The sequence below is a fragment of the Tricharina praecox genome, assembly GCF_024521635.1.
Source record: "Tricharina praecox strain CBS 144465 chromosome Unknown BZA05scaffold_2, whole genome shotgun sequence".
Lineage (NCBI taxonomy): Eukaryota > Fungi > Ascomycota > Pezizomycetes > Pezizales > Pyronemataceae > Tricharina > Tricharina praecox.
Window position 1 is genome coordinate 1,492,050 of NW_026250404.1, and position 26,329 is coordinate 1,518,378.

Below are 26,329 nucleotides of genomic sequence, written 5' to 3' on the forward strand. Positions count from 1 at the left end.
GGAGGGGTTGGGTGGTGGTGGTGATGGTGGTGGTGGGGATCAAAAAGAAAAAGTACACAAAGTTTATAAAACGAAGAGACTCCCCAGTACGGAAGGAAGGGAGGAGGAGGAAGTTGCGCACCATGGTGATGAAGAATAATGGAAAGAGAAAGGACAAAACACCAGCCCTCATGAAAAAAAACGGAATACTAACTGAAATTCGAAACACCCAAAAAAAAACACAGAAAAGGTCAAAGATCAAACAAGAAAAAAAAATTATACCCGGAAAAAAAACGACACCCAGGACACCAACAAAAGGAGATGAAAACAGAAGCGCAAGCCGTCCGGTCAATTCAAGAACCCTTTGCATCCGCTGGACCCGCACAAGCACGGAATCCGATCGTCACTGTCGAGCTCGCGCTCGAACTTGTAATCGTAGGTCAGCTCCTCGTCTGTGGGAAACCAGTTAGCATTGGATGCTTATGATCACGATTAGCATGCGCGAAGACTCACTCTCTTTGATATCTCTCAATGCATAGATAACGATCCGCTTTGTGCCCTCGACTTTGATGATCTTGGCAGTGCAGTTGGGGGTGCAGCTGTGGTTGATGAACCGCGCGATCCCACCCTTCTTGGTGGCATCGATGACCGTGTTCTCGTCAATCCGGAACAAGTAACTGCTTCCTATGCCGCTCTTGATGTACTTGCGCTCGCGCATGTCGGCCACCTGCTGGCGGACGATCTCGCCGACATACTCGATGATCATGTCGTTCGCCGGGATATTCTCCATGGCGTACAGTCCCCAATTGTGAATTGCGGACCGAGCGAACCGAACAGGCTTCTTCCTCTTCTTGAGTTGGTTGAAACGCATGATATCAGCATCACCGCACAGAATTTGTTTCTGATTGTTGAGCTCCTGGACGAGACGTCGGTTGTTGACCCGATTTTCGCGGGAGGAAGAGACGGGGACCTTGGTCGTCGTGGTCTTTGATGAATGCTGTGGCGAGACGTGGGGAGCTGCATTCGCGCGCTTGGCTGCGACAGCGAGACGATGCGGAAGGTACTTGGACTTTTCGGCTTCGGGAATCTTACGATATCCCTCGGTTCTCGCGCAACCGGTACGGTTGGGCCGATAGAACCCCTCGATCGATTCAACGGTATAGGTGGGACCTGCGACGAATTAAACTCGGAAAAGTGATAGTTTGTGACGGGGGATTTCTTACCTCGCTTACCCTCCCTGTTGGCCGCCTTGCGTTCCTTCATCTTGCAAGCCCACAGGTGGACATTCCCCACATTCGCCGGGATTGTATCTTCCAACGCCAACTTCAGGAACCGCACATCCTCATCGTCCATAACCACTGCCTGCAATCCATCGAGATCCATAATCATCTCTGTATCTTCTTCAACTGTCACCTTGGGCAGAATTGTGCTAGAAATCGTCCAGGACATGTCTACAACCGGCGGAGGACCATCCTTCTCAGCTTCGATCTGATCCAAGAACAGATCGATAGCTGCCTCCGTTTTCTCATCGGTGAGCTTCTGGTAGAGGTCGGCTTCTTTGGAGTCGTCAAGGCTTGTGATGTCCACCCCTTCGTCCTCATCGAGGATTGCTCTGTGACTGACTTCGTCAGATGCGAGCTTAGTAGCTTCCACCTTCCTGGCCTTCTTTCGGTTTGCGTGTTCTTCGCCATCATCACCGACAATAAAGCCTTGCAGGCTCGATTCGGTCGGCTCGTCATCAACCTCCATCGGATTCGCCTCCTGCTCTGGACTGGCCGTCTCGACAGCCTCGTCATCCTCGTCGTCCGTGGAGATGGCCGTATCCTTGAGTCGTGACGGTGTTCGAGCTCCGATACTTCGCTTCCGCTTCCTGCTCCGCATATCCGCCAGAGATGATGGCGCCAAACTTACGGAATCATCATCGCCGATATCTGTAGACAACGCCCTAGACACCGAGCCGCGCGACACAGGGCGCTGATCCGTAGTCGTGGATTCATCGTCGGAGCCGTCGTAATGGTTCAATCTATGAGCCAGTGGTCTAGCTTCTTCGTTCCTCTTACCCCGGTCGCCCTTAGGCCCACGGAGTGCATTGGACGTCGGGGTTTCTAGCCGTTTGGGTTTGTGCTTTTTGAAGCGGGGGAGGACGGTGATCAAGTTCGCAGGCAATGGCTGCGCTTCGGGAGCGGCAGCTGCGGTGAAGGGTGGAGGTAACGGGGAATCGCAGGCAGGCGTCGAGGCGGCGTCAGTGTCCGTCTTGTCATCTTTCTCCTCGGGCTTCTTCCGAGTCTCGAGTCGGCCAGGGTTCAACAAGTCGTATATGTGCGGTTCAGCGATTCGCCTCCGGATATCCGAGGCAAGCGTGGTCTTCAAGTCGGCTTTGGCGGCCTTATGGGACTCGCGGGGTACGTCTACTCTCTCAAGCTTTCTCTTCGGTGGTCTCGGTGCCGGGGAAGGCGAGCGAGAGGCTTGCCGTGCGGCCACAGCAGAGGCGTTCGGGTTTCCTCGAGGGTACTTCTTCATGCGCATTTGGTAGGAGAACAGGCGGTCACCATCGCACATCCGGAAGCAATTGTCCAATCCTCTCGAGTTGGTAAACACAACGAAAAATCCATCCTTATCGCATAGCACATCTTCAACACCGAAGTTCTTCAACCGTCCGTACAGATGCTTGCAGAATCGAACCTCTCCTGGAATGTACCTCGAAGAGATGAATATCGCCGGCCGTCGTCCGAGGTCGTTGATGGCTTTGTAGTTCTGTGGTCGCGGCTTGATGAAATGGCTGTCCGGATCGTTTGGGGAAACCGAGGCGGTCCGTAGTGACCGTTCTCTCTCCGGGGGCGGCGGTGGTGGTGGTGGCGGCGGTCGGTTTCGGGCCTCCTCCCTGCGCTTGACCTCCTCTACTCGCCGTTTAGCTTCCCCCTCCCTGCGCCTGACCTCCTGCTCTTTGCGCTTGGCCTCCGCATCTCTGCGCATGTATTCGTCTTGCTTCTTCCGCTTCTCTTCCATTATCCGCTCCACATATTTCGAGCACTTCATCCCATCCCGGTCGAGCACTACCTTGATGTTTTGCATCCCGATCTTCATCTGGTTTCCCTTCTGAACTGCGCTCCTGGCCGAATGGTGGCCGAGCACCTTGTCGCCTTTGCTGTCGCGGTAGATGACGCTGCAAATTCCGAGGGATCCGCCAGTCGTCGGGTCAACCTTCAATTCGAATTTCTGCACATCGCCGAACGTCCTGAAGTTCATCAAAATTTCGCTTTCGGTGGTGAGCGGGGATAATCCGGTAACCATGATTTGCGCAGGCGGCCCGGGCCCGATGTAATGGCGGTCCCACTCCCAATTCACTCGGCCCAAAGCAGTGCGCACTTTTCTCTTACCGCCTTTGGGTCCTAGGGTATAGTCGGGATGGGATTTCCGGGGGTCTTGTACGGGCATAGATAGCTGCGAAGCGGTGTCAGTACAGTTCCGCTCTGCCAAACATGTAAATTGATATCATCTCGCAAGAGTGCCGGGGGCGCGGGGGTCACGGGGGGGGCAAGAAATAGAAAAATGTATACACATACTCCCTCACCATCGTAGCGATAGGTTACTTTGCCGCTCTTCTTCGCCGAAGAGTCTTCGTCGAGGAATGGATCATATTCGGCGCGACAATTCCTTCGCTGGGGTGCCGGTGGAGTTGCCTTGGGTGTCGGGATTGCCGGTCGCGGTTGCTCGACTGCTGGAGGCGGAAGAGCCTTCTTCTCCTTCTCCGACATTAACACCTCTGCATTCGGCGATACTGTCGCGGGTCGCGGACTCACATCCGGGGGCGACGAACTCGACGTAGCAGGAGTTAGTTGCGAATTACTATGCGTGGTTGTAGGAATGGAGGCGGTCGAGGAAGCAGTGCTGCCTGCCGACAGTGCACCCGAGATATCTCGATCCCGGTCATACTCGTCGTGTTGCTGTATCCGTACCTTCTCCTTCGCGGCCTTTGCAGCCTGGGCTTTCTTTGCCAGGACCGAGGGGGCGGCGGGAAAGAAGTCGGCATATCCTGCGCGCGACATGTCCGTGTGGGTTATGTCAGGCGTCGCATTTACCGAGGACGTTGCAAGGGAAGAATTAGTAGCACGCGCTGCCGGCTGGGGACGGGGAAGCGACTGTAGTTTGTATGCGACAGGACGACCGACGACGTGAGAGCTGGCGACAGACGTTGCTGGTGCTGGGCGGGGACAGAGGGGAAGAGGAGGGGGAAGGTTGGAGGGTGCGTGTGAATGTGTGTGTGTGACAACGATGTGGGGGAGGGGAATGAGGGTCGCGGGAGAGGGTGGTAGAGGTGAAGGAGTTGAAAGAGTGTTGTCGTCGCAGTTAGGCGATGCGATGTAGAGAGAAGGAGGTGGAGGGATGTTGAGCAGCGGTAGCTGGGAGTTGTCGGGTGAGTTGATAGCGCGTCGTCTGGGGGTGGGTGTGTGTGAAGCTAAACGCGAAGGAAAGGGAAGAGAAAATAGCGACAGCGACACGGCAAGGAGGCTGAGGGGAACGGTGTGGGGGCGGCGAAAGCGACGGGTTGCTGAGGAAGCGGTAAGAGCATTCGAAGGCTAGAGGGCTTTCTTTGCTCGCGAAGGCAGGGTTAGTGGAGGGTCGAGGTCAAGGTCAAGGCAAGGTGAATGGCAGGTGAGCAGAGCGGGAATCACACGAGAACGAAGCGATACAAGAGTTTGAGACGTTTTGATTTTGGGGGTCAGCAACGGGCGACAGGCGAAGCAGTACGCATGATTGTTTGCGTTTGGGTACAGTGGAGGAGGCGGAGAGGCGGCGTTGGAGGGGTTTGCTTGTGAGATTTGCTTTTGAATATGAGGAATGATCTTCAACGACTTTTTTCTTCTTATGATGTAGGTTATGGAGCAACGTGCGTTCACTGGAATGGATTCCGTATTGGATTCGACGAAGGTGATGATCACAAGGCACTGTTAGACTACTTAAGCTATGTAGTTAGTGTATGTACTCTATCATAGGACTTGAAAGTTGATGAGGGAGAATTACATCTTCTGCATTGCTGGGGAGTGTGGCGTGTGGCTGAAAGCTGTCACGTGATGGGTCGGCGACTTGAGTTCGGTGCGTGTTTAGACTTCCGATGACATCTATTTCACTTTCGCCATGAGGCCGGAGGTAGGTTCGGTTTTGCCGGCACAGAGTTTATATGAACACGATGGGAACAGAAGAGAAGAGATCTTGGGTGGGCGATGTCAAATAGAGACAGCCATTTAACGTCTCGTTCGTACAGAGGAGAGGAAGATGTACAACACGTATAGAAAGACGCGTGAATAATACCATGTACTCGACTCTATTGCCGTGCACGTGAAGAATAGTTACACTTGACTCTATCGTCCCGCACGTAAAGTGAAGCGGGTTGTCCCGGTGATGAAGCTGACTACCTTTCGGCCCCTTGCACCGAGCTTCTCTGCTCCCTCTCACTTCTCGTAACTCCTCATCAGCCACGTCCTGCATCTATCCGTCCAACGACAACGGCTTCCACCAGACACCTCCCCCTTACGAGCCACCAGAACCGAAATACCGGTGTTGACCAACCAACGGCAGAAGAAACTCTCGTCCCCGACTCAGCATTACTGCACTCCTCTCCACGCCGATATCACAGCCTTTCAACCTATCCCACGAGTTTACCATCAAATCGAGCCTGGAATCTTCGCGCAAATCGCACGCAAGTGCACATATTGTATACTTGAGGCGTACATACGAGGCATATATGTTGTGCTGCAACAAGCAAGCAAACCAGCAAACGGCGACGCCACCAGCAAGCACTGCCCTACATGCAAGTACACTGCCCGCCATCACGACCACCACAACCATCCCCACCCTCACCACCACCACCGGAGAACGAACGAGTGAGCGAACGACCTCGGAGCAGAGATATAGCTCTTCCGTGGACGAAACGTGCCATGATAAACTGCTGCGATCGAACCGGTGAAGTGGTTCGGATATCCGGGCCCACCAGGCTTCGATGCCGACTTTAGAAGCTTCTCACCCCGGGTCCCTCGTCGTGACGTTGGTATCTATCACTTCGGCATGCGCGGTTTGGTGAGAATCAAGCCGTCCTTCACACTTCACTCCTACCAGGTACTATACCAACTGCTCAACCCAGTGAAGTCTACCGCTGCTGTTCCTGCTGCTAGAAAGAACCAGAACTACCTTATCCTCGCGCATTGCGGACTGATCGGCCACCGAGGTCGAGAATGCCATGAGGACGTCTTTCGCGATGATACGCCGTATGTTTGCCGGTTCGTCGTGATCTTAGAGTTCTCAGTCTGTAGAATAGGTACATAGCAATGAAACGATCCCTTTATCACGTGCCATAAGCTCAGCGCGCCCAACCCACCGCCAAGCCCCAACATTCCGCCCCCACGTAAAAAATCGCGTCCACCGTCCAGCGTCTCCACCGTGCCCCTACACCGTGCCCCACCGCCAAGCTCACCTCACCTCTCTACCACCCGCACCCGCACCACTCCACGACCACAGCAAAATGAAGCTCCTAACAACCAACTACCTAACCTGCGCGATCAAGGCCTGCCGCACCTCGCCGCTATCGTTCCCGCTGCACTTCAAGGATGCCGAGCTAGTGCAGGAAACGCTCGAGGCGAACCCGACGTTCATCCGCAACATCCTGCCGCGGATCGAGTGGCCTGCGCTGGTGACTACTGCTACCGAGGTGAGTTTCTGCGTCTGGGACCTGTCGGGGCGGGGAATGAGGGGAGGGCCTGAGGGGGCTAATCCGATGGGATTCACAGCTCGGCTTCACGACGTTGCCGCCCACGAAGCCCGAGGGGGACGAGTTGACGGATGAGCTGGTCGCGGAACTGCACACGCTGCTTGTGGAGGTGGGTTTGCTTGCTCGATACCTACCGGAGGTTGGAGGTTGGAGAGGCGCTGATGGGAGGGGTGCACAGACGCAGGTTATTAGTGGGAAGTTGGTGTGCGGCGCTTGCGGGCATGAGTACAACATCCACGAGGGCATCGCGAATTTTTTGTTGCCAAATCATTTGGGTATGTCTCTCCTGCTCCTGGTTGGTTGGTTGGTTGGTTGGGTGGTGGGTATAGAGCGCTGACAGGCTGTGCAGTCTAGGAGTAGGAATAAAAAACGTTTACTGTGACAATTTCACGAACTGCTATATGCACGCACACGCATGCGCGATTAACCAAATACCATCAGATTACCGTACCGTGTCATCCCGCTCCAAAAAACCTCAAAGATTAAAAACATCATCTCTCTACCTCGAGCCCGCATCAGAGCCGAATCCTTCAACCATCGCGTCATCAATCGACAAACCCAAAAGCGCCGCAAACCCAAAAACTCCAAACCATCCTACAAAAAACAGAGGTGCCTAGCCCCCCCTTGCGACCTGTCCACCCCACTTCGTCCCCACTCCGGTAACCTCAACAGCCACGTTGATCGCCGTGCCGACTGTCCAGATGGAAATGAGCGTGATGCCGATACGGCGAGACATCATCCAGTTATTCAGCGGAACCCACACAAGGAGGACCACCAGCGTCAGAAGCAGTGTTGCAGCACTGATAACGAGCGTGCTGGATACTTCGATGTGGTAGACTGGATCACCCTTGATAATGGTCATATACAGTCCGCTAACGCCGATACCGAGGAGGATGTTGAGCATGGGCCCACCGAAACACGCGCTGAGTGCCATCACCGGGAAGCCGAGTCGTGCTATTGTTATGTCCGCAACCAGGTCGCCGAGTGAGTTGCCGACTGCGAAGATGGTGAGACCGAGGATCGCATCCGATATACCAAAGATTACTCCGAAGGCTTTGAGGATCCCGACTACTTCCTCGGCGATGGTAGAGATCCAGGATATGGCCACTATGAACCCGCCGAAGCAGAGGAGGGTAGCGAAACCGTGGTGGCTGCATGGGCGTCGTCAGAGTGAGGAGTAAGGCGAGGCATACCAGCCCAGTGAGGAGCGCGTAAAGGATCGGTTTCAACAGAGGAGTATCGGAATCCGCAAACAGAACGAGTACTATGAACAGCGGCGCAGTGATACACTGGATTGCAACTAACCAGCGATTCCAGTCCTTTGGTGGCGGAGGGGGATCAGAAGGCGTCACCATCGGTGTGGCAATAGTGGTGGTGGTGAGGAACGAGCTTGGACTCTCCGGCGGAAGCGCATTATGTTGCCCGCCACCGGGCTTGCCGTCGTCGGCGGAGGGACGCTCGGGACCTTCAACTACTGGAAGTGTGAGGGTGAGGAAAAAGACGCTAGGTACTGCAACGAGCGCGAAGACTTTCTCCAGGAAAGTCTTGTCCGTGAAGTCCTGCAGTGTGGGGAAGAACGTGACGTAGAGGCGTTGCGGCGAAGGGAAAAGGCTGTAAGGCCAGTATTTCATCCTTTTCGCCTGTTGGACGGGTATGCTCAAAGCGGTCAAAGAGGAATCCATTGATGACCGAGGAAGTCGGAGCGATGGTGGCGGGGATGGCCGACCTCCGATCGGCCCCGGAGAATCCGTAATCACGTCAGAATCTACGTCCGAATCCAAGATCGAGAAGCGAGGTGCCACTTTCGACAAAGGAGATGGCGGTGCTGAGCCAGGCGGCGAGTGCGCCGGGCTTGTTCCGGTAGAAGATGGTGGAGCGAGGAATTGTGATGTATATATTCGCATTCCGGGAGGTCGTTTTATAGCAAATACATGCGGTTGATTCTCCTGCTCTGATGCCGACCCTCCGTCGTCCGATTCTTGTACCAAGAGGTCGGGGATTCGTGAATGGAGGTTCCCTACGTCAACCACGGCTTGCGCGGCATCATTGACGGAAACAGCTCGTAATCTGCCTAATGGCCCCGTCGACGGCCTCAAGAGCGAGTGCGGCGTATGGCGAGGATCTGTCGCATCAACCGGACCGCCCAGGTTCGGTCTCTCTGGGTTGGGCTCAGAAAGTGAATGGCCGGAGAGCATCGGGTCATCAGAATACCTCCTAAGGTGTATCTGCCTGCCCCGAAGATTCTTGGTCTTCTCGAGAGAACTGAGAACAGCCCGGAACTCCAGTGCGCCAACCAGTGAAGGTCTAATCGTGTGTGTCGTAGCAGCTGTTAACCGTCTCTCCATTCCGGGCCGACTATTCCTCACGTTATTGCTCAACTCGGCGTATTCACGCTCTTCACGCTCTTCTTCGTCTTCGTCGTCGTCGTCCAGGTCTCGTCCCAGCCCGCTCTCCAAGGCGCGGAAATCGTGTAAATCCCCATTTTCCTGGGCCCCCTGACCAACACCGCCGTCTTCGTCATCTTCCTCCACCAGGAGATCCTCCTCTTCGGGCGCGGTGTAATGCTCCCTAGCACGTCGCTCCTTGCGTCTTCTACGCTTCTTGCGCCCCGCCATCCAATGCCATCCGATAACGAAGACCACATACAACAAGTAAAACACAATCATCAAGACACATTCCCACATCTTGATCCTGCCATCCGCGAGGAAATACAGACTAAAAAGTACAGCCACGGCGAAGAACGAGACGTCGCGAATGAATGATTTCCGGCCGACCTTGAAGGGGCGTACGATGGCCATCGAGCCGGCGACGACAGCAGTGATAAAGCATGCGGCGCCGATAAGTTCACCGATAGCGAGCGAGCCGGAATTAATCTTCATCGCAGCAAACGTGCTGAACACGTCAGGCGACCCGTTACCGAAGGCGAGGAACGTCACACCCGCCATGCTCTCCGACATGCCGAGGATGGCGGCGATAGTAGAAAGATTGATGCAAAAGAAGTCGCTCGCGGCGATGCCGATGGTCGAGAACAGTATTCCGAGCCATGATGCCAGGATGAGGAATGGTACGCCTTTCGTGCTTCCGAAGCGGCAATAGTAAAGGTCGAGATAATCCAGCAGGCCAACTCGTTCTTCAAGGCAGTGTTTGCGGACGAATGCGCACTTGTCCTTGGATCTATTCACATTGCGACACTGTCGAAGTCAGCGTTGCCCACGATGCAAAGGTACAGATAGATGGGGGGGTCCGGTACGGCCGGACGTGCCTCGTTCTTATCATCGTTATCTTGTCGAGCCACATGGTGACGTGGGTTCAGGTTCCGGAGCGACAACCTAAAAAACGATTGTCTAGTGCTCGGTCTTGATGGCGTGTTGGCCACGGCGCGCTCAATGTCCTCAGGCGAGAGTTTATCTGGCCGGTGCACTCTCTTTGCCTCGGTGGTCGCTGCTGCGAGCAATAACAGTAGCACTGCGCATGCGAGTAACCTCACCGCCGGAAGCCGACGATTGAAAAGCTTCATAGTGTGGCGGCAGTTGTGTCGCGGGCGAACGAAGAGTAACTTGTCTGTCGGGCTGCAGACGCTGACGGGGAATTCGTAGAGCAAAACAGTCAAGGGTAGCTTGTCTGTCGGGCTACAGATGTTGACGGGGAATTCGTAGAACAAAACACCGAAGAGTAGAAGAAGTGTGTGTAGAAGCTGTTGGGCATCTCGAGCTCTTCAGGAGCTGCAGGAGGTTGGGCTGGGCGAAAAGGTATATCCGCAGAAGGAGGGTCTGCCCAGATTGGGTGGGGGGTTGCTCCAGTTAATATCCTGACTCTGTCGCAAAGGCGCGGAGGAAGGAGCTTGTTTGAGGGTGGGATACGTATGACGAGGGTTGTGGAATCTCCTGCGGCCGCCCGCGTACGATCACGCAAGTCTCGACCGTATCTACCGGGTACTCTGTGTACTAGTACTAGCACCGGCTGTGTTGCACAGCCTCGCTCTTGCTACAAGCGCCACACTTTCATTGTCTGAATCGACGATCGAGTGAGATTCCATGATAGTGGCCTTGCTCACGGTCATGATTAGAAACTTGAAGACGATTGACAACTCTAGGGCTTTGATCTCGGCTCCGCCACCTCTCTTAGGCATCCCGAGCGAGGTGCGGTCGTTTCCATGACGAATCGCCAGTCACGGAAGCGCTACAGTAGAGTACTAGTTATCTAGAACGAGAAGACTCTCCGCAGCAGACCGTGACCGCTGGAAACGTGTATTGATTCTCTTCGTTGAGGATGGAATGCCCATCAGCAGCGGCGTATTCCTATGGTGCCAGAATGCGCACAACAGACATTCAGTGGTTAGCTAACGGCGGATTTGATCAATTTATGCGCACAAATCCCGGATGCTGACGATCACTTGTGTTCGGGATTAGGATCGGGATGTCTTTGTCGGAGCAGGTAGCGCGCTTCTCATCCTACAGCATAAATGCAGTGTCGATGGAACTCGCGGTCCAAATGTTCACAGGTCTCATCTCATACACATCGAAGGGCAGTTCCTCGCGGAATTCATGTGCACTGGTTGAATGACCGGGGATCCGCTACAATTTCTAAACGTGGCAAGTTGGTAGCTGATAGACATCTTTTGCTACGATAGTATAGGTACTCTACAGCCGAGACACCTTGATATGCACACAATCATCGAATCCTTTGTTGTCGAGAGATGCTCATCACGAACAGTTTTGAACATAGCTCCACCGTCTTTCGGAAAGCTCCCTGCCTGCTGCACAGTCATCGCAGAGTCTCACTCGCTAAAGTCCCACGTGATCGCCCGCTCCGTGCTAAGGGCGCATCGTTTGTTTACCACCGCACAAACCTCCATTCCTCCCTCGACGACAACCACAACCACGACCACGATCACACGCGAAAACGATATCCTCCATCCATACAGGCTGCCTTTCCGGAACCACCAACCTTCGTGCCTAGCTGCAACACCGCAAACAGGCTCCTCCGCGCTCCACAATGGCCCGCACCAAGGGTACGGCCGTCGGCCGCGAAGTCTCCACGCCCAAACGCACTACAATGATTCCGCTCAACGATGATTCCGCCGAGAAAGCGGCGCGAACCAAGGAACGTAACCTATTGCAGTCCGCGCAGAGGCAGAAGATTAAGGCTGCTGCTTCCCCCGCTGTTCGCAGACAGACTTTGGGCGCGGATGGCATTTCGCCGATGACTCCTAGGAACGTCGCCCAGCAGGAGACGCCAAAGAAGGTTCAGATCTTGGCAAACTTTGAGGAGATGATGAAGATGGCTACTGATAACGTGGGTTTGCTTCTTGGGTTCGCGCGACGGCGGTGATGGGGATGCCGCTGGTGGTGCTGGTTGTGGCGGGGTATTACGAGACTGACGCGCACGCGTGTCACCAGAAAATTAATGCGACAAATTCGTGGGACTTCGCGTTAATCGACTACTTTTATGATATGAGCCTGCTGAAGGAAGGTGATACGGTCAACTTCCAGAAAGCGAGTTGCACTTTGGATGGATGTGTAAAGATATACACCAGCAGAGTCGATTCGATCGCAACCGAGACGGGAAAACTACTCAGTGGATTGGCTGAGAGCAGCGTTTCAAAACGGAAGGGCAGAGGTGCGGACGAGGAAGGAAGTGACGCAGAAGATGGGGAGGAGGTCGATGGCGAAGGCAAAAAGAAACCTAGGAAGAAGGTATGTCGATTCGCTGCGCAAGTGTATGTGAACTAACTGCCGTCGTAGACCCAACGCTCCTCCGAAGCAACGCTTGCCAAGGACTTCGCTCAACTAGCAGTCAAAAAGCTCGAGCTCGAATTCTCGGTCGACCCTCTGTTCAAAAAAGCTACGGCAGATCGAGACGAAGGCGGAGCCAAAGGCCTTCTCCTCAATAACCTCTTCATTGACGCACACGGGCGAATAGTGTTTGATAGTAGTGACGACAAAGACGAAGAAAAGGACGGGGAGCATGAGGATGATGGGGAAGACGATGCCGTAAAGGAAGAAGAAGTTCTGGATAAACCCGCAGAGATTTTGAGCAAGCTTGGCGACCTCAAGAGCAGATTCTTCCCCGACCTTTCCATATTGGACAAACAAGATGTTTGCCCATCTCTCAAGAACTTTGATCTGAACACTTCCGAGGGACTGGATATTCCGTTTCTTAAGGGCCTAGAAGACCGTGACAACGGGAAGCAAGCAGCCGATCCAGAGAATAACGAGGATGATGATGAGGATGTCGGCGCTAGAGATGATATGGCCTTCGGATTCGACGACGGATATGGCATTGGAGGTGACGACGACATGACCATGGCATTCGGCGAAGGAGGAGAGGCTTGGGCCAACGAAACCATAGCTGATGCGGCGGATCGTCTATTGAGCCCATCGAGACGACCGCTCTTCGGGTCTGGGGGGGCGGACAACGATGAAGGTGATTTCGATCCTGATGGCAGTCGGTTTATCGGCTTTGGTGGCGGACATGAGGATATTCTCAGCTACTTTGACGAAAGAGTGGGGACAAACTGGGCGGGACCGGAGCACTGGCGTATCCGAAGAATCAAAGACAGCTCCAAGCCAGCAAACACGGCACCGAGACCGCGAAAAGAGAAGGAGACCTTTGAGATCAACTTCATGGACCCTACAGCGGATGCTCCAGCTGAGGTGTTGGGCCCGCCCAAACTTCCTTCCTCGATCAATATGCCTAGGAAAGACCGAATAAGCAAGTCCAGGAACCTACTACCCGACGACAAACACTTCAACTCCCGTCAGCTCATCCGGATGTTCCTGAAGCCCGACGCCAGCGTCTTGCGAAGAAGGAAGAACAATGCAGGACCGGGTGGCATGCTCCCTCAAAACGATGAGCCACCAGAGAACCTAGATGAAGAGTTCTGGGCCAAAGAGAACATGGCAGGAGAGATCCAAGCCTCGTCGACCCCCGGTCCCAAGGGCGATTACGATGCCAACTTCTTCAATGACGATCGTCTCGACCTTCCTGCTGGCCTTGAGGACGACGACGACGATGCGTTCGCGGATGCGAGGGAATCGTTTTCACCGGGCATCGACGGTGCGGCGGCAACCGCCGGAGGTGCCGTACCGCAGTCCCAGAATCCTTTCTCCACCCAAGCTTTAGACTTCGGTTCACAGCTTGTTGCCCAGGCTCGTCGCATCAGACCAGAATACGTCCAGTACGCGCGCGTAGCAAAGAAGGTCGATGTTCGAAAACTGAAGGAGAACATTTGGAGCGGCCTCAAATTTGCGCCCGGCCAAGATCCAGACAACGTTGGTTCCCCATTCTACTCCTTCTCTGTATCCTTAACTAACATTTCATTCCTCCTCCTTCCAGTCAATACGCTCTGAAGAACCCACCCCTGACCCCTTCGAAGAACCCCGCAAGTTCACACGCGTCATGAACAATCTCTGTGCAGTCTATCCCGAGAAGGTGATGTCCGACATTAGCACGAGCTACTGCTTCATCTGTCTCTTGCACTTGGCGAACGAGAAGGGACTCATCGTCGAGGAGGAGGGGGGAACTCTGCAGGAGCTGGTGATCAGGAAGGATCCTGCCGCGAATGAGGCTGATGCCTATTAATAAATACCCGCTGAATGGATGGAGCTTGGTTGTTTGATTTTTTTTTGGGCGCGGGGATTTGGCGATAGGGATTTAGTCGTTTCGTTTCGTTTCGTTTTCTGCTTCGACTTTTGATGGGAGCGAGGGGAGGGCTTTTTGGATTTGATGTGGTTCTGCGTGGACCATGCCACCAGGGCTCTGATGGCTGTTGGATATAGAATGAGTTCCTGTACGAGTTGTAGTTATGTATCTGGAAAAGTGGATGCACAATCGAGTGATAGGTACCGGAGGGAGTAACTGGCCCGTTCTCACTCGTCAATGACTCCATGGACTTCAACACGATTCATCTACATACCGCAATCAAGACTTGAACTACTAGTACCTACACATTCGCTTTCCCGCTTTATTGATTCCCAGAGTCAGTACAGATTCCGCACAGCATCCAAAACCAAACACCGGCAATCAGAACATTTTTTCCCACCCGACACATCACCCCCGTCCCAGATCGACCACATCCAACGCAGAAGTCATTGTACTCAAAACTGTCATGACCGGATCCGGTCGCATGTAACAAAGAAACCGAAAACCGAGCCAGAAAGCCCGTTGCGTTTATCTTCTTCGAGTTTAAACAAAGACAACAGGCAGAATGAAGACTCGATTTCCATTCGGTACTTTCACCGAGCTAATGTCACAAGCGTTTTGTAGGTATCACGTATGTAGAGTCTGTGTGAATCATGACTCCATAAATTTCGTAGAGTAAGTACAGAGAATCGAAAGAAAAAGCAGTAAACCCGCAGAAAAAACCCCGAGAACCGTAAGAAAACCATGAAGAGAATACAAAGGAAAGAGAGAAGAAAAAAGAAGAGCCGACTACAAAACCATCCCCATTTTTTACGACCCTGTAAGCGTCCCCAAACAAGAAATTAAAGGAGTTTTCATACAAGAACACGCATAAGAAAAAGACACCCATCCCTCGCCTTGTATGAAGACACTTCTAACTCCCTATCGAAAAGAGCGACACATTTAGTCGACCTCCTCAACGGTAGGACCGTCGTCAGAGGCACCAGGAGGTCCTCCAGCACCGGCACCGGGGAAGCCACCACCAGGCATTCCTCCGGGCATGCCACCACCGGGAGCGCCACCCTGGCTCTGGTAGAACTTCATCATGATGGGGTTGGCGATAGCCTCAAGCTCACGCTGCTGAGACTCGAACTCGTCCTTGGTGGCAGTGGTGTTGTTGTCCAACCACTCAACCGACTCGTCGATAGCCTTCTGAAGCTTGGCCTTGTCGTCGGCATCGAGCTTGTCGCCAACCTTCTCGTCGCTGAGAGTGTTGCGGAGCGAGTAGGCGTAAGACTCGAGAGAGTTCTTGGCCTGGATACGCTCAGCCTCGGCGGCATCCTCCTCCTTGTACTTCTCGGCCTCGGCCAACATGCGCTCGATCTCCTCCTTGGAAAGACGGCCCTTGTCTATAGAAAGTTAGCATCTGGTTCAATAACGATGTGGAGTGGGAAATGCTTACCATTGGTGATAGTGATCTTGTTGGTCTTTCCAGTACCCTTCTCAACGGCGGAGACGTTGAGGATACCGTTGGCATCGATGTCAAAGGTGACCTCGATTTGAGGAACACCACGGGGCGCAGGGGGGATACCGGTAAGCTCGAACTTTCCGAGCAGGTTGTTGTCCTTGGTGCGAGCACGCTCACCCTCGAAGACCTGGATCAAGACACCGGGCTGGTTGTCCGAGAAGGTAGAGAAGACCTCAGACTTCTTGGTGGGGATGGTGGTGTTACGCTTGATCAACGCAGTCATGACACCTCCAGCGGTCTCAATACCGAGCGACAGAGGAGCGACGTCGAGAAGAAGAATCTCCTGAGTCTTGGAAGAAGTGTCTCCGGTAAGGATAGCGGCCTGGACGGCGGCACCGTAGGCAACAGCCTCATCGGGGTTGATGGACTTGTTGGGCTCCTTACCGTTGAAGAAGTCCGAGACGAGCTTCTGGATCTTGGGGATACGGGTGGATCCTCCGACCAAGACGATCTCGTGAACGGAAGACTTGTCGATCTTGGAGTCGCGGAGGACGCGCTCGACGGGCTCCATGGTGGAACGGAAGAGGTCCTGGCAGAGCTCCTCGAAACGGGCACGGGTGATCGAAGTATAGAAGTCAACGCCCTCGTAGAGCGAATCGATCTCAACCGAGGTCTGAGCCGAAGAGGAAAGGGTGCGCTTGGCCCGCTCGCAAGCAGTGCGGAGACGACGAAGGGCACGAGCGTTGCTGGTCAAGTCCTTCTTGTGCTTGCGCTTGAACTCCTGAACGAAGTGGTTGACAAGGCGGTTGTCGAAATCCTCACCACCCAAGTGAGTGTCACCAGCGGTGGCCTTAACCTCGAAAATACCCTCCTCGATGGTCAAGAGAGACACATCGAAAGTTCCACCACCGAGATCGAAGATGAGGACGTTACGCTCGCCGATCGTCTTCTTGTCGAGTCCGTACGCGATAGCGGCAGCGGTGGGCTCGTTGATGATACGGAGGACGTTGAGACCGGCAATCATACCAGCATCCTTGGTAGCCTGACGCTGGGAGTCGTTGAAGTATGCAGGGACAGTGACAACGGCGTTGGTGAGGGTTCCTCCGAGGTAAGCCTCAGCAGTCTCCTTCATCTTGGACAGGACCATCGACGAGATCTCCTCGGGGGTGAACTCCTTGGTCTCGCCCTTGAACTCGATCTGGATGATGGGCTTTCCGAGCTTGTTGATAACCTTGAAGGGGAAGTGCTTCATGTCCGACTGAACCTCAGCATCCTCGAATTTCCGTCCGATCAATCGCTTGGCGTCGAAGACGGTGTTGTGACTGTAAGGATAAATGTTAGTGATCAATCATGATAAACGCGTCGTGAGTAGATGGTAGAGAACTTACGGGTTCATAGCGACCTGGTTCTTGGCCGAGTCACCAATCAGACGTTCCGTGTCGGTGAACGCAACCTATTCCATCAATCATTGTCAGTAAACCATTTCTCATTGATGTTGTTTCGTAACGGGTAATCAATCAAACAAGCTAACAATGCTTGTTGGTGTGGTGGGGGGTAATAGTGGGGCAATGGCGGGGCAACGATGATGCTACGCAACCACCAATACCACCAACAATGAAGAGAGATACGAGGAAGAAGGAAATAACGGGCAACTTACGAATGATGGGGTTGTTCGGTTTCCCTGGTCATTTGCAATGATCTCGATACGGTCATCTCTGAAAACACCCACGCAGGAGTAGGTGGTTCCCAAATCGATACCGACAGCGGCCACCATTTTGAAATCTGTTGTAGAGGTTGTTGTCTATGCGAGTATTAGGTGTAGGTGGAGGTAAAGAAGAAAAGAATTTGTCTGTAAGAGCGCGGAGAAGAGAGGTTGCAGTGTTGTGGTTGTGCGTGTAAGATGATGAAGGAAGAGAGAGAGGTGGGAGTGCTTTGGTGGATAAGGATTTATAGATGGGGTGGGGGGGAAGGCGGGTTGCGGCTTTTGCTTTGCTTTGGAGGGGGGGGGGGGGTCGTTGGTTTGCAGTGCTGTTCTGAGGCAGGAACGTTGTAGCACGCGCTAGAATGCTCCATGAGACTCCATGATCTTCCACCACCTACGCACCGCTTCCAGCAACATCGACAACAAAAAAAATACACATACCACTCCCGATAGAGGGCAAGTCGGATTATGTAATTTCCCATCACATGCTATGTCGCTGCTGCACCACTTTTGGTAAATGTTTGGTCTTTTTTTGTGAACGGCGGGCGACCGAGACGACAGAGTGAGAGCTCGTTAACCGCCGAGGATGGTCCGTGCGCGACAAACGATTCTACTGCATTCCGCAAATGACGTAAAAGCCGCACCTTAGAGAACCCCTTGCAAGGCACGATTGCCTCCATACAGACATGGCGAAATCCTTCAGCCCCACTCAGCCTGCTCAACAGCCGTATACTTGCTACTATGGAGCCCCAGAATGCTCGAGGATGCTCTACATGCTTCTAGAGTGCGTGGCCGGTGGGGCATGCCAGGGAAACGCCCGACCGCGGCCAGTCCTTTACCACGCGGAGTCACAGACAAAGCAACCTAGATTACGGGACTCAAGGCTGCGTACCTGAACCCAAGTAGCACAAAGCCACACCCGGGTTGTCGGCCTCGCTCTTCGACACAGATTCATGGGTACTGTAGATACCCAGGTTGGCTGCTAGTGGAACTACCCCAGTCTGTCTGAATACATATCTACCAGTGAATCCGCTAGGAGCTCTGCAGCGGCGATGTGGCGATGGGTGGCGAGTGACACTAATAGAGTAAGTTCGAGACGTTTCCGTGATGCTTACACACTTCTCAACACGCTGCGAGATCGAGGTTCACTTCCCGTCAGCTTCACAGCAATTGCGGCACTTTTCTCCGATAACCAACTCACGACATGTGACATCATCGGGCGTCTTGAGTTACGCGAGGGCCTTCATGACATCGTGAGTGACGGGGCGTGAAGGCGATGTCGGGGTTCAAGAGAGAGGGGATACATGCTGCCAAATGAATGGCACGACGATAGAGAAACATCTGTGTTCACACACAACCACGATATGTACCTAGTTGAAAGCTATCTATAACCTGGAATTCGCATACTAGGTATCTACTGGACAAAAGGCACTACATCTACAACTCATCTTTTGCCGCACCCTCCGCTTTCTCACGCCCACACGCTGCCGGCGTGCCGACCTCCATACGATAAACACATTTCTCCGCCTCGACGACGTTGCGGATCTCGTTCTCGGCGGAGCAATACAGCTCGACACCAACACTCCTCTTGGGGCCATTCCAGCACTGCTGTCCGTTGTCGTATCCCAGTGCCATGCCACTAAGTGGCTCCTCATGGCTCTCCTCCCAGCTGCTCGCAAATACTCCAGCGGCCTCGTTCTTCGAAGTTTCATCGGCAATATCGATCCGAGAGAAGGTACCCAGTGAGGTCTTTGAGTTATCCTTCCGCGAAATCTGTTGTGCCTTCTCCATGAAACATAGCTCGTATTTGTACTCGCCGAATTCACGGGAGATGCAAGTACCCTTAAGAGCGCGGAAGACATCGGATGGTCCCATATCGGCAGCGAGATCCTTCTCGAGCTGTCCAAGGTGCTTCTTAACTTTCATGTCTTCGTTTTGGGCGGCGGTGAGTGCGTCGCGGGCGGCAGTGACGGCGGCAGTTTCGATGCCATCGGTTTTTTGGGGTGCGAGCATTCCGTTCGCGATGAGGAATTCACGGAGTTCTTTGATCTTGACGCCGAGCCAGTCGCGGGCGGCTGGAGGGAGGTATTTGGTGAGTTGGTAAACTGTGTGGCCGTGTCAGCTTCAGAAAGCTTCAGAAAGCTCTGCGAAGGGAGAGGGGTCATACGCTCTGAGACTTCTTCCTCTTCGGGACCAGCGAGCTCATCCCAATTCGTTTCCTCTTCCAAGACAGCAGTGAGATCCCTATCCTCGGCCGCATTCCGCTTCTGGTCCTCGTCCGCAAGATACTCCTCCCACGACCTGACAGCACGTTTGACACCTTCGTCGTTGAAGTTGGGATTGTACTCCTCCCTCAGCAACCTCAGCATCGTCTCCGCCCTCTCCAGCCGCTCCTCGGCGATATCCCTCTCATCCCTGACTTTCAAGAGCAACTTTCGAAGCTCCTCCACCTTCTCCTTCGCAACTTGCGTGGCCACGCTCACCCTACTCCCCGGCTTTGGGTTCTTCACAACCCTGTTCCTCTCCCTCTCCTCCGTTTCGTGCAGCTTCTTCTCCAACTCCTTCACCTTGACCTCATTCGCCTGCACCTTGACTTTCGTAGTGGCGACATTGTCCTCAATCTCCTTCTTAAGCACCTTCGCCTTCCTCACCAGCTCCCTCCTCGCCTTCGCCGCCTTACTCCTCCTCGCATTCCTTTCCGCGGCCATCTTCCTAGCCGCGGTTCCAATCTCCTTACACGTGCTGGGACACGACACGCCGCCAACACCGCCGGCCTCATCCGACCCATCGCAACAGATGTCATAGTCGCAGATCCCGTCGTTAACCCTCGAATTGGGCAGATACGCCGGCGTGTGTCCCTTGTTACGGCAATAGAACCCGGGGATCGCAATGTCCTTGTGCAAGAGGCCTGCGCACGCCGACGTGCCGGGCTCGTCCGAGCCGTCGGGGCAGTCGCAGAAGTCGTCGTTTACGCGGTCATACGGGATTTCGATCGACGGATGCGTGAGGCATGTGAACGTTTGCAGGTTGGAAGGGATGTAGAGCTTTGCATCTGGTGTTTTGCACTGGTTAATGGCACGCAGGGATGGAAGGGGAGCTGTCTCTGGAAGTACCTTCTGGAGATACACCGCGTGGGACGGTGGTAGCCCGGGCGAGTGTGAGGGATGTTGCGAGCAGGAGCAGCTGTTGCAGTAGCATTTTTTTAAGGTTACTATTACTTTTGGACAGGCGGAATTGACTCTGTCCCCGGAAGTGCGGGAGAAGTTTCGAGGGAGTGAGGTTGCTGCTGTCGCTTGAGGACAACTGTAAACTTGAGCCGCTTCCCTGCCGAGATCTGTGATCACCGTCCCAAAGGAGCTACAAGACACGTAACAGCAATGCATAGATGCAAGTGTATTTTAGCGGGATACCTCGTTCTATGCATATAGTTTCAAACGCAAGCAGTCCCGATAGCTACTCAATTATATTCTCCAAAGCTCCCAAAGCGCCCAAAGTTTATGTAAGTAACCCCTAACCCTACAGCTCCTTCTTCTCGCCATCATCTGTGGTGTTCAGTCTATCTAGGTGAGCTAGATCCAGCGTCAAAAACTCCTTCTTGTTCTTCCAAGCCACCTGGGTCTCAGCAAAGTCATCGCTCTCAGAGGGAGGTGGAGGAGGATCGGTGATTTTGGTGATCAAATAAGCTGTGCTTGCTTCCGCAATGCCGTAGATCAAGACACCTAGAAGGGGTGTCTTGAGGATGAGGTAGAAGCCGACGCCAAAGCCTACCCACTCATGAGCCAAGGTGCATTTGTAGATAAACACAGGATTTAGACATACCAAAGAGGAGGCCCTGTCTGTCACGGAACCAACGCTTCTTCTGTTCCTTGGTGAAGTGGATCCGAGAAAAGTAGGGCTCCAATAGTTCACGCATCAAACTCCGACTCGCGAAGAACCCTTGAAGCACCATCACCATCCACCGCTTCGGGAGGAAGAAGCCGCATGCGAAAACGACTGCTGCTGGCTCGGGACCGACGGCGTCGTTCAGGGAGTAGAAGGATGCGGCAGGTAGGACGAAGCTGGCGACCAGTCAGCACCTCCTTCGAAACAGAATGTAAGTACATTGTCTGTACTCACGGTCCGATGTAGGGCACAAATGTGAGAAGGTATATTCCCATCGAGATCGCGGCACGCTTGGCATAGCGTTGCGCAAACAAGAGCACGTTCCGATAAACCGACTTCTTGTCCTTCGGTGGACCTCCTGTAACTTGCTTACTGTCCCCATACTGGCGAAGATTCGGATAGTACATCGCCCTCAGCGTGGTCGGGTCTTCTGATTTGTGCTTCACGACATACGTGTGATCAACCCATTCGAGTGACTTCATGAACCTGTTTCGCGGAGATTAGTCGGATTGCTCGCTTCGCAGCGTCCAGAAGTACAAACATTTCATCCATCGCAGGGCTGACGAAGCGCATGGCGCTCATCATAAAGAAAGGCAGCTGTAGCACGCTCTTCTCGATGAAGGTCAAGCCGGAGAGCATCCTTTGGTCCCATTGCGAGGATCCCACATCGATAATGAATCCCACGAAAAACAACAGAACGCGGACAAGCAAACTCGGTATGGCAATGATAATACGGATAGCAAAGCCGGCTGCAACAGCAATCGCCGCTTGTTTATAGAGCGTAGTGTTGAAGAGTCGGGGATTCTGGAGAGCTCGGTAGGCTGAATTGAGCACGAGGGCAGTGCCAGTTAGATATCTGGACGATGTAATCGCGGGAAGGTGGAGATGAACGTACCGCCCACAAGAGTGAGTTGGGCGCCTCTTAGGATTGCATTTGGATCAAGGTTCGACATTTTGGCGAAAGTTTAGATGGAGAGAAGTGGGCTCGTAACAGGAAAGTACTTCGGTGAGAGGAACCACAGCGGATAAGGAATAGGGTGCGTCATACCCGCCGAGCACGCTAACAAATCACACTGAATGCTGTTCTCCAGCATTCGAACAGTGTAATGTATAGATATGCATAGCCAACTGATGATCTTCATATCCATATATTGAATATCCTATTTACTTGCTCTTCTACATGAAGGTGATGTTTTGGTATATGTTGGATATTGCTCCTCCTTATGTGGGGGTTCAACCCGCCGCTCACCAAAGCGCACTCGGACTCCACTCCAAACTACTCTACCAAACACCGCATACATTTCAACATCGCAACTCGAACAGCAACAAACAACTCACACTACCGCAGTTCTACACAACTACTAAAACCTCTCTTTCCTTTGCCTCCACCCCCCAGCCCTACCCTACATCCACTCCCCCTCCCTTCCTCTCTTCCCCCCTTCCATCTTTTCTACATACTCCCGCCAAATAACATCAACTTGCTCCTTGTACCACACTCTTTTCGACAACCCACACTCTCTTAGAATTTACTAAAGCTCAATCACTTGCTGACAGATTCGTGCTCTCAATCCACATGGGAACGAACAACAGGAAAAAGCGCTCCTCCGAGTATCTGAGAAAGGACGCAATGTTGGACGACGAGTCTCCGCCAAAGACTACAATCCCGAGATCCCCTCTGAGAGAGCCTTCTGGCTGGAGGGAGTTCTACTCACCGGGCCGGGATCGTCAAGCCCATACGGGAAGCAACTACATCCCCGCTACACCTCTCGAGACGAGCACGGTTCCACGGAGACCTTATGTTCAGTGCCCTCCGTGGGAGCCACAAGGATCGATCCCATCAAGGCAGTCGCTCTCTACCACGCCTAGTCGAACACACCTTGCTCCTGTCCGGTCTGACGATGTTAGAGAGTTGGAGAGGCAATGGAAGAATAGCGGTAGGCAGGGTCTGGCCACACAGGAGTCGGTGAACCGGAACTCCCCTGACGCATGTATGTGACGCCGTGAGCTTTAAGCTTCCCCTTTCCCTCGACCCTTGTTAGTGGTTTCAATATGCGGACTAACGGATTATGTCTTTTCTTTCAGTGAGTTCACGTGTTTCCTGGTATAACCCAACAGCGAGCAGTCCAGTCTCAATGAGCACACCATTTCAACCACCAAGGGGGAACGTACATCCTCGTGCTTCACCGGAGTCCAGCGCACAGGTACACTGTCCGAATTTCCCGAGTGACTCGGGTACCATAATCGAAAACAATTCTTCGTGGATCCCACCGCATCGAAGAAAGCGCAAATCCGCAGAGACCGCGAGGCCCTCCGGGGGTTTCGAGAAGGCAGTCGAAGCACTCAAAGAATCTAAAGTACCACTGAATCAACCAAGCGACCAACAACAGCACGGCCAGCAGTACGGTCAGCAGTACGGTCAGCAGTACGGTCAGCAGTACGGCCAGCAGAACGGCCAGCAGAACGGCCAGCAGAACGGCCAGCAGAACGGTCAGCAGAACGGTCAGCAGAACGGTCAGCAGAACGGTCAGCAGAACGGCCAGCAGCACCGCAAGCAGCAGAGCCAGCAGCACAGCCGGACATACAGCCAGCAGCACAGCCAGCAGCAGAATAACCAGCACGGCCACCTGCAGAGCCACCCGCAGAGCCACCCGCAGAGCCACCCGCAGAGCCACCCGCAGAGCCACCCGCAGAGCCACCCGCAGAGCCACCCGCAGAGCCACCCGCAGAGCCACCCGCAGAGCCACCCGCAGAGCCACCCGCAGAGCCACCCGCAGAGCCACCCGCAGAGCCACCCACAGAGCCACCCGCAGAGCCACCCGCAGAGCCACCCGCAGAGCCACCCGCAGAGCCACCCGCAGAGTTACCCGCAGAGCCCCCAGCAGAACCACCCGCAGAGCCAGCAACTTCCTCTCCATGCGACCTATGAGAACGGGATGAGGAAAACAGCTGGCCGCGGGCGTATGAATAGCGATTACACTGGGGTTGTGCTGCCTTTGATGGACGAATACGTGGCTACACCCCAGAAGCCAGCCCAAGCACCATGGATGGCTAAGGTGAAGAATAATAAATTTGGAAGCGGGATGGAGAGGTAGGACTTTCCCATATCCACGAGTGACAAGTAGTGCACCACGCTTGGATTTGATTCTAATTGATTGATGGATGATTTCTGTATGCAGATTGAGCAACGAGTTAACTGCTTTTGTTAACTACATGGCCCGCTCACCTCCAGAGATAGACGCCCGGAATTACTTTACCCAGAGCATCATATCTGCGATAGACTCTTACTTTCCGGATACTGAACATACTGTCAGACTATATGGATCGGATGCCACTTCGTTAGGCTTGCCATTAAGCGACATTGATGTGATGATCAGCGCGCCGAGTCTCCGCAGAGTAAATCCTTACCATACCAGAGATTTGAAGGTCCAAGCACTCCGGGACATTCAACAGCTATTCGCCAGGGCTGGATTCAACCTGTTCTCAACAATTCGGGATGAGGCTACTATTCCTATCCTAGAGATAGAAGATGTCGGCACGGGTCTAGAAATGGACATTTCGTTCGAGGAGCCGCATTCAGCACAAGGGCTGGAAGACGTTAAGAGCTGGTGTGCTCATTACGGACATCGTCAACTCATAAGCTTGTACCTACCGCTAAAGCACGCTCTGAATATGCGTAAGCTGGGTCTTGGATCAGCGACAACACCATATCAGGTACGTAACTTGAGTGAAACATCCGGAGAACTTTTAGTGAATCGTAGGTTAATTCGCGAGACAAATAATAGGGCGGAGCTGGATCGTACGTCCTTCTGTGCATGGTGATTGTTTTCATGGAGACAAGATATCAAGAACTGTGCAGTATCTGGCGGCAAAAGCCACTCAGTCCGGGAAGGACTTTTGTGGCGATGCTGAAATTCTGGGGGGAGGAGTTCAACTTCGAAACCACCGCCATCATGGTCAATCCTCCTTCTCTGATTCCTAAACAAGCCTACTTGCCGGTAAGTCTTTCACGCTTGGCCTCAATCCGTCGCCTAGAAATATCTGCTAAAATCACATGCAGGCTTTCATTTTTGAAGTCCGAAGTCCGTTCGACGGATCCACAAATGTTGCTGGTGGTGCGTTTGGAATGAAGCACATCAAAGAGACGATTAAACACTTTGCCAATGTTCTCGCAGAGCGCATACTGGAAGTTGATCGCATGCAAGCAGTCCATCCGTACGGATTCAATCACCAGAGAGGGTTATTAGATCCACCGGGCATGACATGCGGGGTTCTCGGGAGCATCATCGGTGGGAATTATGAGACGTTCGAGGAAAGGAGGAGCAAGATCCGAAAATTTGGTGAGAGGATACAAGCCCTGGGACTGGTTGGCGCGCCACAACACGAAACAGAAGCAACACCAGCCGGAGGACCTGCTCGTCCGGTCGGGTCTGTGGGGAGACTGAAAGGATATGGGGGCCAGGCACTGCCGTTTATACCTGCAACGAAACCGTTTGTGCCACCTCATTTGAGAGGTCTGGATGACTCCCAATTTTAGATGACGCAACAGGTCGGAGAACGATGTCGACAATATCCATCCGTACAGATCCGAGACATCGAGGCTTTACGCACCTCTAAACAAGATACGATACTATCTTGTCTGAGTATATTTCGCCGGTTTTGTGTGGGAGTTACTCCGTTTATTTGTTTGTCACTTTCGTTTCTCCTTCTCCGTTATTCTTGGATGAATTCACAGATATTGCAAAAAGCAGCGACGGCCCAGGTTCGATAGCACTAAATGAATATGCCGGGAACTGAAGGGGCAGGAGAAGGATCGAGGGTGGAGGAGGAGAAGTTTATGATGCTGCTAGTTGTAGCTACTCTTGTTCTGAATCAACCTGGCCGTTGTACAAAACTTTAGGGATTCTTTCTCTCG

General features: G+C 53.4%; 9 protein-coding genes across 9 annotated transcripts; 3 read left to right on the top strand and 6 right to left on the bottom strand.

Moving 5' to 3' along the window:
• Positions 1 to 19: 19 nt before the first annotated feature.
• Positions 20 to 4,325, bottom strand: BZA05DRAFT_109078 (uncharacterized protein). Its single transcript, XM_051478554.1, has 5 exons — positions 3,780 to 4,325; positions 3,543 to 3,722; positions 1,203 to 3,420; positions 493 to 1,149; positions 20 to 431 (listed from the first exon to the last, which is right to left on the bottom strand). The coding sequence occupies exons 1-5, from the start codon at positions 4,023 to 4,025 to the stop codon at positions 328 to 330; spliced, it is 3,405 nt and encodes a 1,134-aa protein (XP_051343636.1). The 5' UTR covers positions 4,026 to 4,325; the 3' UTR covers positions 20 to 327.
• A 1,068-nt stretch (positions 4,326 to 5,393) lies between these two features.
• On the bottom strand, positions 5,394 to 6,324 carry BZA05DRAFT_385180 (uncharacterized protein). The gene has a single exon (XM_051482384.1). It carries the CDS (start codon positions 5,824 to 5,826, stop codon positions 5,509 to 5,511), a length of 318 nt encoding a protein of 105 aa, XP_051343637.1. The 5' UTR covers positions 5,827 to 6,324; the 3' UTR covers positions 5,394 to 5,508.
• A 37-nt stretch (positions 6,325 to 6,361) lies between these two features.
• On the top strand, positions 6,362 to 7,168 carry BZA05DRAFT_385182 (adoMet-dependent tRNA methyltransferase complex subunit Trm112). Its single transcript, XM_051482385.1, has 4 exons — positions 6,362 to 6,682; positions 6,762 to 6,851; positions 6,921 to 7,017; positions 7,092 to 7,168. Exons 1-4 carry the CDS (start codon positions 6,497 to 6,499, stop codon positions 7,094 to 7,096), a joined length of 378 nt encoding a protein of 125 aa, XP_051343638.1. The 5' UTR covers positions 6,362 to 6,496; the 3' UTR covers positions 7,097 to 7,168.
• On the bottom strand, positions 7,169 to 10,629 carry BZA05DRAFT_385183 (Sodium/calcium exchanger protein-domain-containing protein). The gene is made up of 3 exons (XM_051482386.1): positions 10,005 to 10,629; positions 7,858 to 9,933; positions 7,169 to 7,817 (listed from the first exon to the last, which is right to left on the bottom strand). The coding sequence occupies exons 1-3, from the start codon at positions 10,257 to 10,259 to the stop codon at positions 7,356 to 7,358; spliced, it is 2,793 nt and encodes a 930-aa protein (XP_051343639.1). The 5' UTR covers positions 10,260 to 10,629; the 3' UTR covers positions 7,169 to 7,355.
• Positions 10,630 to 11,375: 746 nt separating this feature from the next.
• On the top strand, positions 11,376 to 14,759 carry BZA05DRAFT_385186 (condensin complex subunit 2/barren). The gene is made up of 4 exons (XM_051482387.1): positions 11,376 to 12,037; positions 12,142 to 12,438; positions 12,487 to 14,016; positions 14,081 to 14,759. Exons 1-4 carry the CDS (start codon positions 11,738 to 11,740, stop codon positions 14,324 to 14,326), a joined length of 2,373 nt encoding a protein of 790 aa, XP_051343640.1. The 5' UTR covers positions 11,376 to 11,737; the 3' UTR covers positions 14,327 to 14,759.
• Positions 14,760 to 14,945: 186 nt separating this feature from the next.
• On the bottom strand, positions 14,946 to 17,926 carry BZA05DRAFT_385187 (heat shock protein 70 family). The gene is made up of 4 exons (XM_051482388.1): positions 17,491 to 17,926; positions 17,222 to 17,286; positions 15,828 to 17,155; positions 14,946 to 15,774 (listed from the first exon to the last, which is right to left on the bottom strand). Exons 1-4 carry the CDS (start codon positions 17,605 to 17,607, stop codon positions 15,329 to 15,331), a joined length of 1,956 nt encoding a protein of 651 aa, XP_051343641.1. The 5' UTR covers positions 17,608 to 17,926; the 3' UTR covers positions 14,946 to 15,328.
• A 966-nt stretch (positions 17,927 to 18,892) lies between these two features.
• BZA05DRAFT_470739 (glucosidase II beta subunit-like-domain-containing protein) lies at positions 18,893 to 20,834 on the bottom strand. The gene is made up of 3 exons (XM_051487917.1): positions 20,649 to 20,834; positions 19,703 to 20,587; positions 18,893 to 19,640 (listed from the first exon to the last, which is right to left on the bottom strand). The coding sequence occupies exons 1-3, from the start codon at positions 20,731 to 20,733 to the stop codon at positions 18,973 to 18,975; spliced, it is 1,638 nt and encodes a 545-aa protein (XP_051343642.1). The 5' UTR covers positions 20,734 to 20,834; the 3' UTR covers positions 18,893 to 18,972.
• A 16-nt stretch (positions 20,835 to 20,850) lies between these two features.
• BZA05DRAFT_385191 (transmembrane protein UsgS) lies at positions 20,851 to 22,457 on the bottom strand. The gene is made up of 5 exons (XM_051482389.1): positions 22,313 to 22,457; positions 21,959 to 22,238; positions 21,652 to 21,903; positions 21,355 to 21,593; positions 20,851 to 21,299 (listed from the first exon to the last, which is right to left on the bottom strand). Exons 1-5 carry the CDS (start codon positions 22,368 to 22,370, stop codon positions 21,052 to 21,054), a joined length of 1,077 nt encoding a protein of 358 aa, XP_051343643.1. The 5' UTR covers positions 22,371 to 22,457; the 3' UTR covers positions 20,851 to 21,051.
• Positions 22,458 to 24,197: 1,740 nt separating this feature from the next.
• Positions 24,198 to 26,131, top strand: BZA05DRAFT_109291 (uncharacterized protein). Its single transcript, XM_051478556.1, has 4 exons — positions 24,198 to 24,505; positions 24,594 to 25,128; positions 25,200 to 25,412; positions 25,475 to 26,131. Exons 1-4 carry the CDS (start codon positions 24,351 to 24,353, stop codon positions 25,949 to 25,951), a joined length of 1,380 nt encoding a protein of 459 aa, XP_051343644.1. The 5' UTR covers positions 24,198 to 24,350; the 3' UTR covers positions 25,952 to 26,131.
• Positions 26,132 to 26,329: the final 198 nt, after the last annotated feature.

Coding starts and splice junctions, on each gene's coding strand:
- BZA05DRAFT_109078 (XM_051478554.1), bottom strand. CDS start 4,025: ATGTCGCGCGCAGGATATGCCGACTTCTTTCCCGCCGCCCCCTCGGTC. Junction 1,150..1,202: donor CAACAGGGAGGGTAAGCGAG/GTAAGAAATCCC, acceptor AATTCGTCGCAG/GTCCCACCTATACCGTTGAA. Junction 432..492: donor ATTGAGAGATATCAAAGAGA/GTGAGTCTTCGC, acceptor GGTTTCCCACAG/ACGAGGAGCTGACCTACGAT.
- BZA05DRAFT_385180 (XM_051482384.1), bottom strand. CDS start 5,826: ATGGTTGTGGTGGTCGTGATGGCGGGCAGTGTACTTGCATGTAGGGCA.
- BZA05DRAFT_385182 (XM_051482385.1), top strand. CDS start 6,497: ATGAAGCTCCTAACAACCAACTACCTAACCTGCGCGATCAAGGCCTGC. Junction 6,683..6,761: donor TGGTGACTACTGCTACCGAG/GTGAGTTTCTGC, acceptor TGGGATTCACAG/CTCGGCTTCACGACGTTGCC. Junction 6,852..6,920: donor TGCACACGCTGCTTGTGGAG/GTGGGTTTGCTT, acceptor AGGGGTGCACAG/ACGCAGGTTATTAGTGGGAA.
- BZA05DRAFT_385183 (XM_051482386.1), bottom strand. CDS start 10,259: ATGAAGCTTTTCAATCGTCGGCTTCCGGCGGTGAGGTTACTCGCATGC. Junction 9,934..10,004: donor ATAACGATGATAAGAACGAG/GCACGTCCGGCC, acceptor TGACTTCGACAG/TGTCGCAATGTGAATAGATC. Junction 7,818..7,857: donor ACCCTCCTCTGCTTCGGCGG/GTTCATAGTGGC, acceptor ACCATCGCCGAG/GAAGTAGTCGGGATCCTCAA.
- BZA05DRAFT_385186 (XM_051482387.1), top strand. CDS start 11,738: ATGGCCCGCACCAAGGGTACGGCCGTCGGCCGCGAAGTCTCCACGCCC. Junction 12,038..12,141: donor TGAAGATGGCTACTGATAAC/GTGGGTTTGCTT, acceptor GCGTGTCACCAG/AAAATTAATGCGACAAATTC. Junction 14,017..14,080: donor CCGGCCAAGATCCAGACAAC/GTTGGTTCCCCA, acceptor TCCTCCTTCCAG/TCAATACGCTCTGAAGAACC.
- BZA05DRAFT_385187 (XM_051482388.1), bottom strand. CDS start 17,607: ATGGTGGCCGCTGTCGGTATCGATTTGGGAACCACCTACTCCTGCGTG. Junction 17,156..17,221: donor AACCAGGTCGCTATGAACCC/GTAAGTTCTCTA, acceptor TTATCCTTACAG/TCACAACACCGTCTTCGACG. Junction 15,775..15,827: donor CAAGATCACTATCACCAATG/GTAAGCATTTCC, acceptor AACTTTCTATAG/ACAAGGGCCGTCTTTCCAAG.
- BZA05DRAFT_470739 (XM_051487917.1), bottom strand. CDS start 20,733: ATGCTACTGCAACAGCTGCTCCTGCTCGCAACATCCCTCACACTCGCC. Junction 20,588..20,648: donor ACGCGGTGTATCTCCAGAAG/GTACTTCCAGAG, acceptor GCAAAACACCAG/ATGCAAAGCTCTACATCCCT. Junction 19,641..19,702: donor AGAGGAAGAAGTCTCAGAGC/GTATGACCCCTC, acceptor ACGGCCACACAG/TTTACCAACTCACCAAATAC.
- BZA05DRAFT_385191 (XM_051482389.1), bottom strand. CDS start 22,370: ATGTCGAACCTTGATCCAAATGCAATCCTAAGAGGCGCCCAACTCACT. Junction 22,239..22,312: donor CCAACTCACTCTTGTGGGCG/GTACGTTCATCT, acceptor TGCTCAATTCAG/CCTACCGAGCTCTCCAGAAT. Junction 21,594..21,651: donor TTTGTGCCCTACATCGGACC/GTGAGTACAGAC, acceptor ACTGGTCGCCAG/CTTCGTCCTACCTGCCGCAT.
- BZA05DRAFT_109291 (XM_051478556.1), top strand. CDS start 24,351: ATGAGGAAAACAGCTGGCCGCGGGCGTATGAATAGCGATTACACTGGG. Junction 24,506..24,593: donor TTTGGAAGCGGGATGGAGAG/GTAGGACTTTCC, acceptor TTCTGTATGCAG/ATTGAGCAACGAGTTAACTG. Junction 25,413..25,474: donor CTAAACAAGCCTACTTGCCG/GTAAGTCTTTCA, acceptor AATCACATGCAG/GCTTTCATTTTTGAAGTCCG.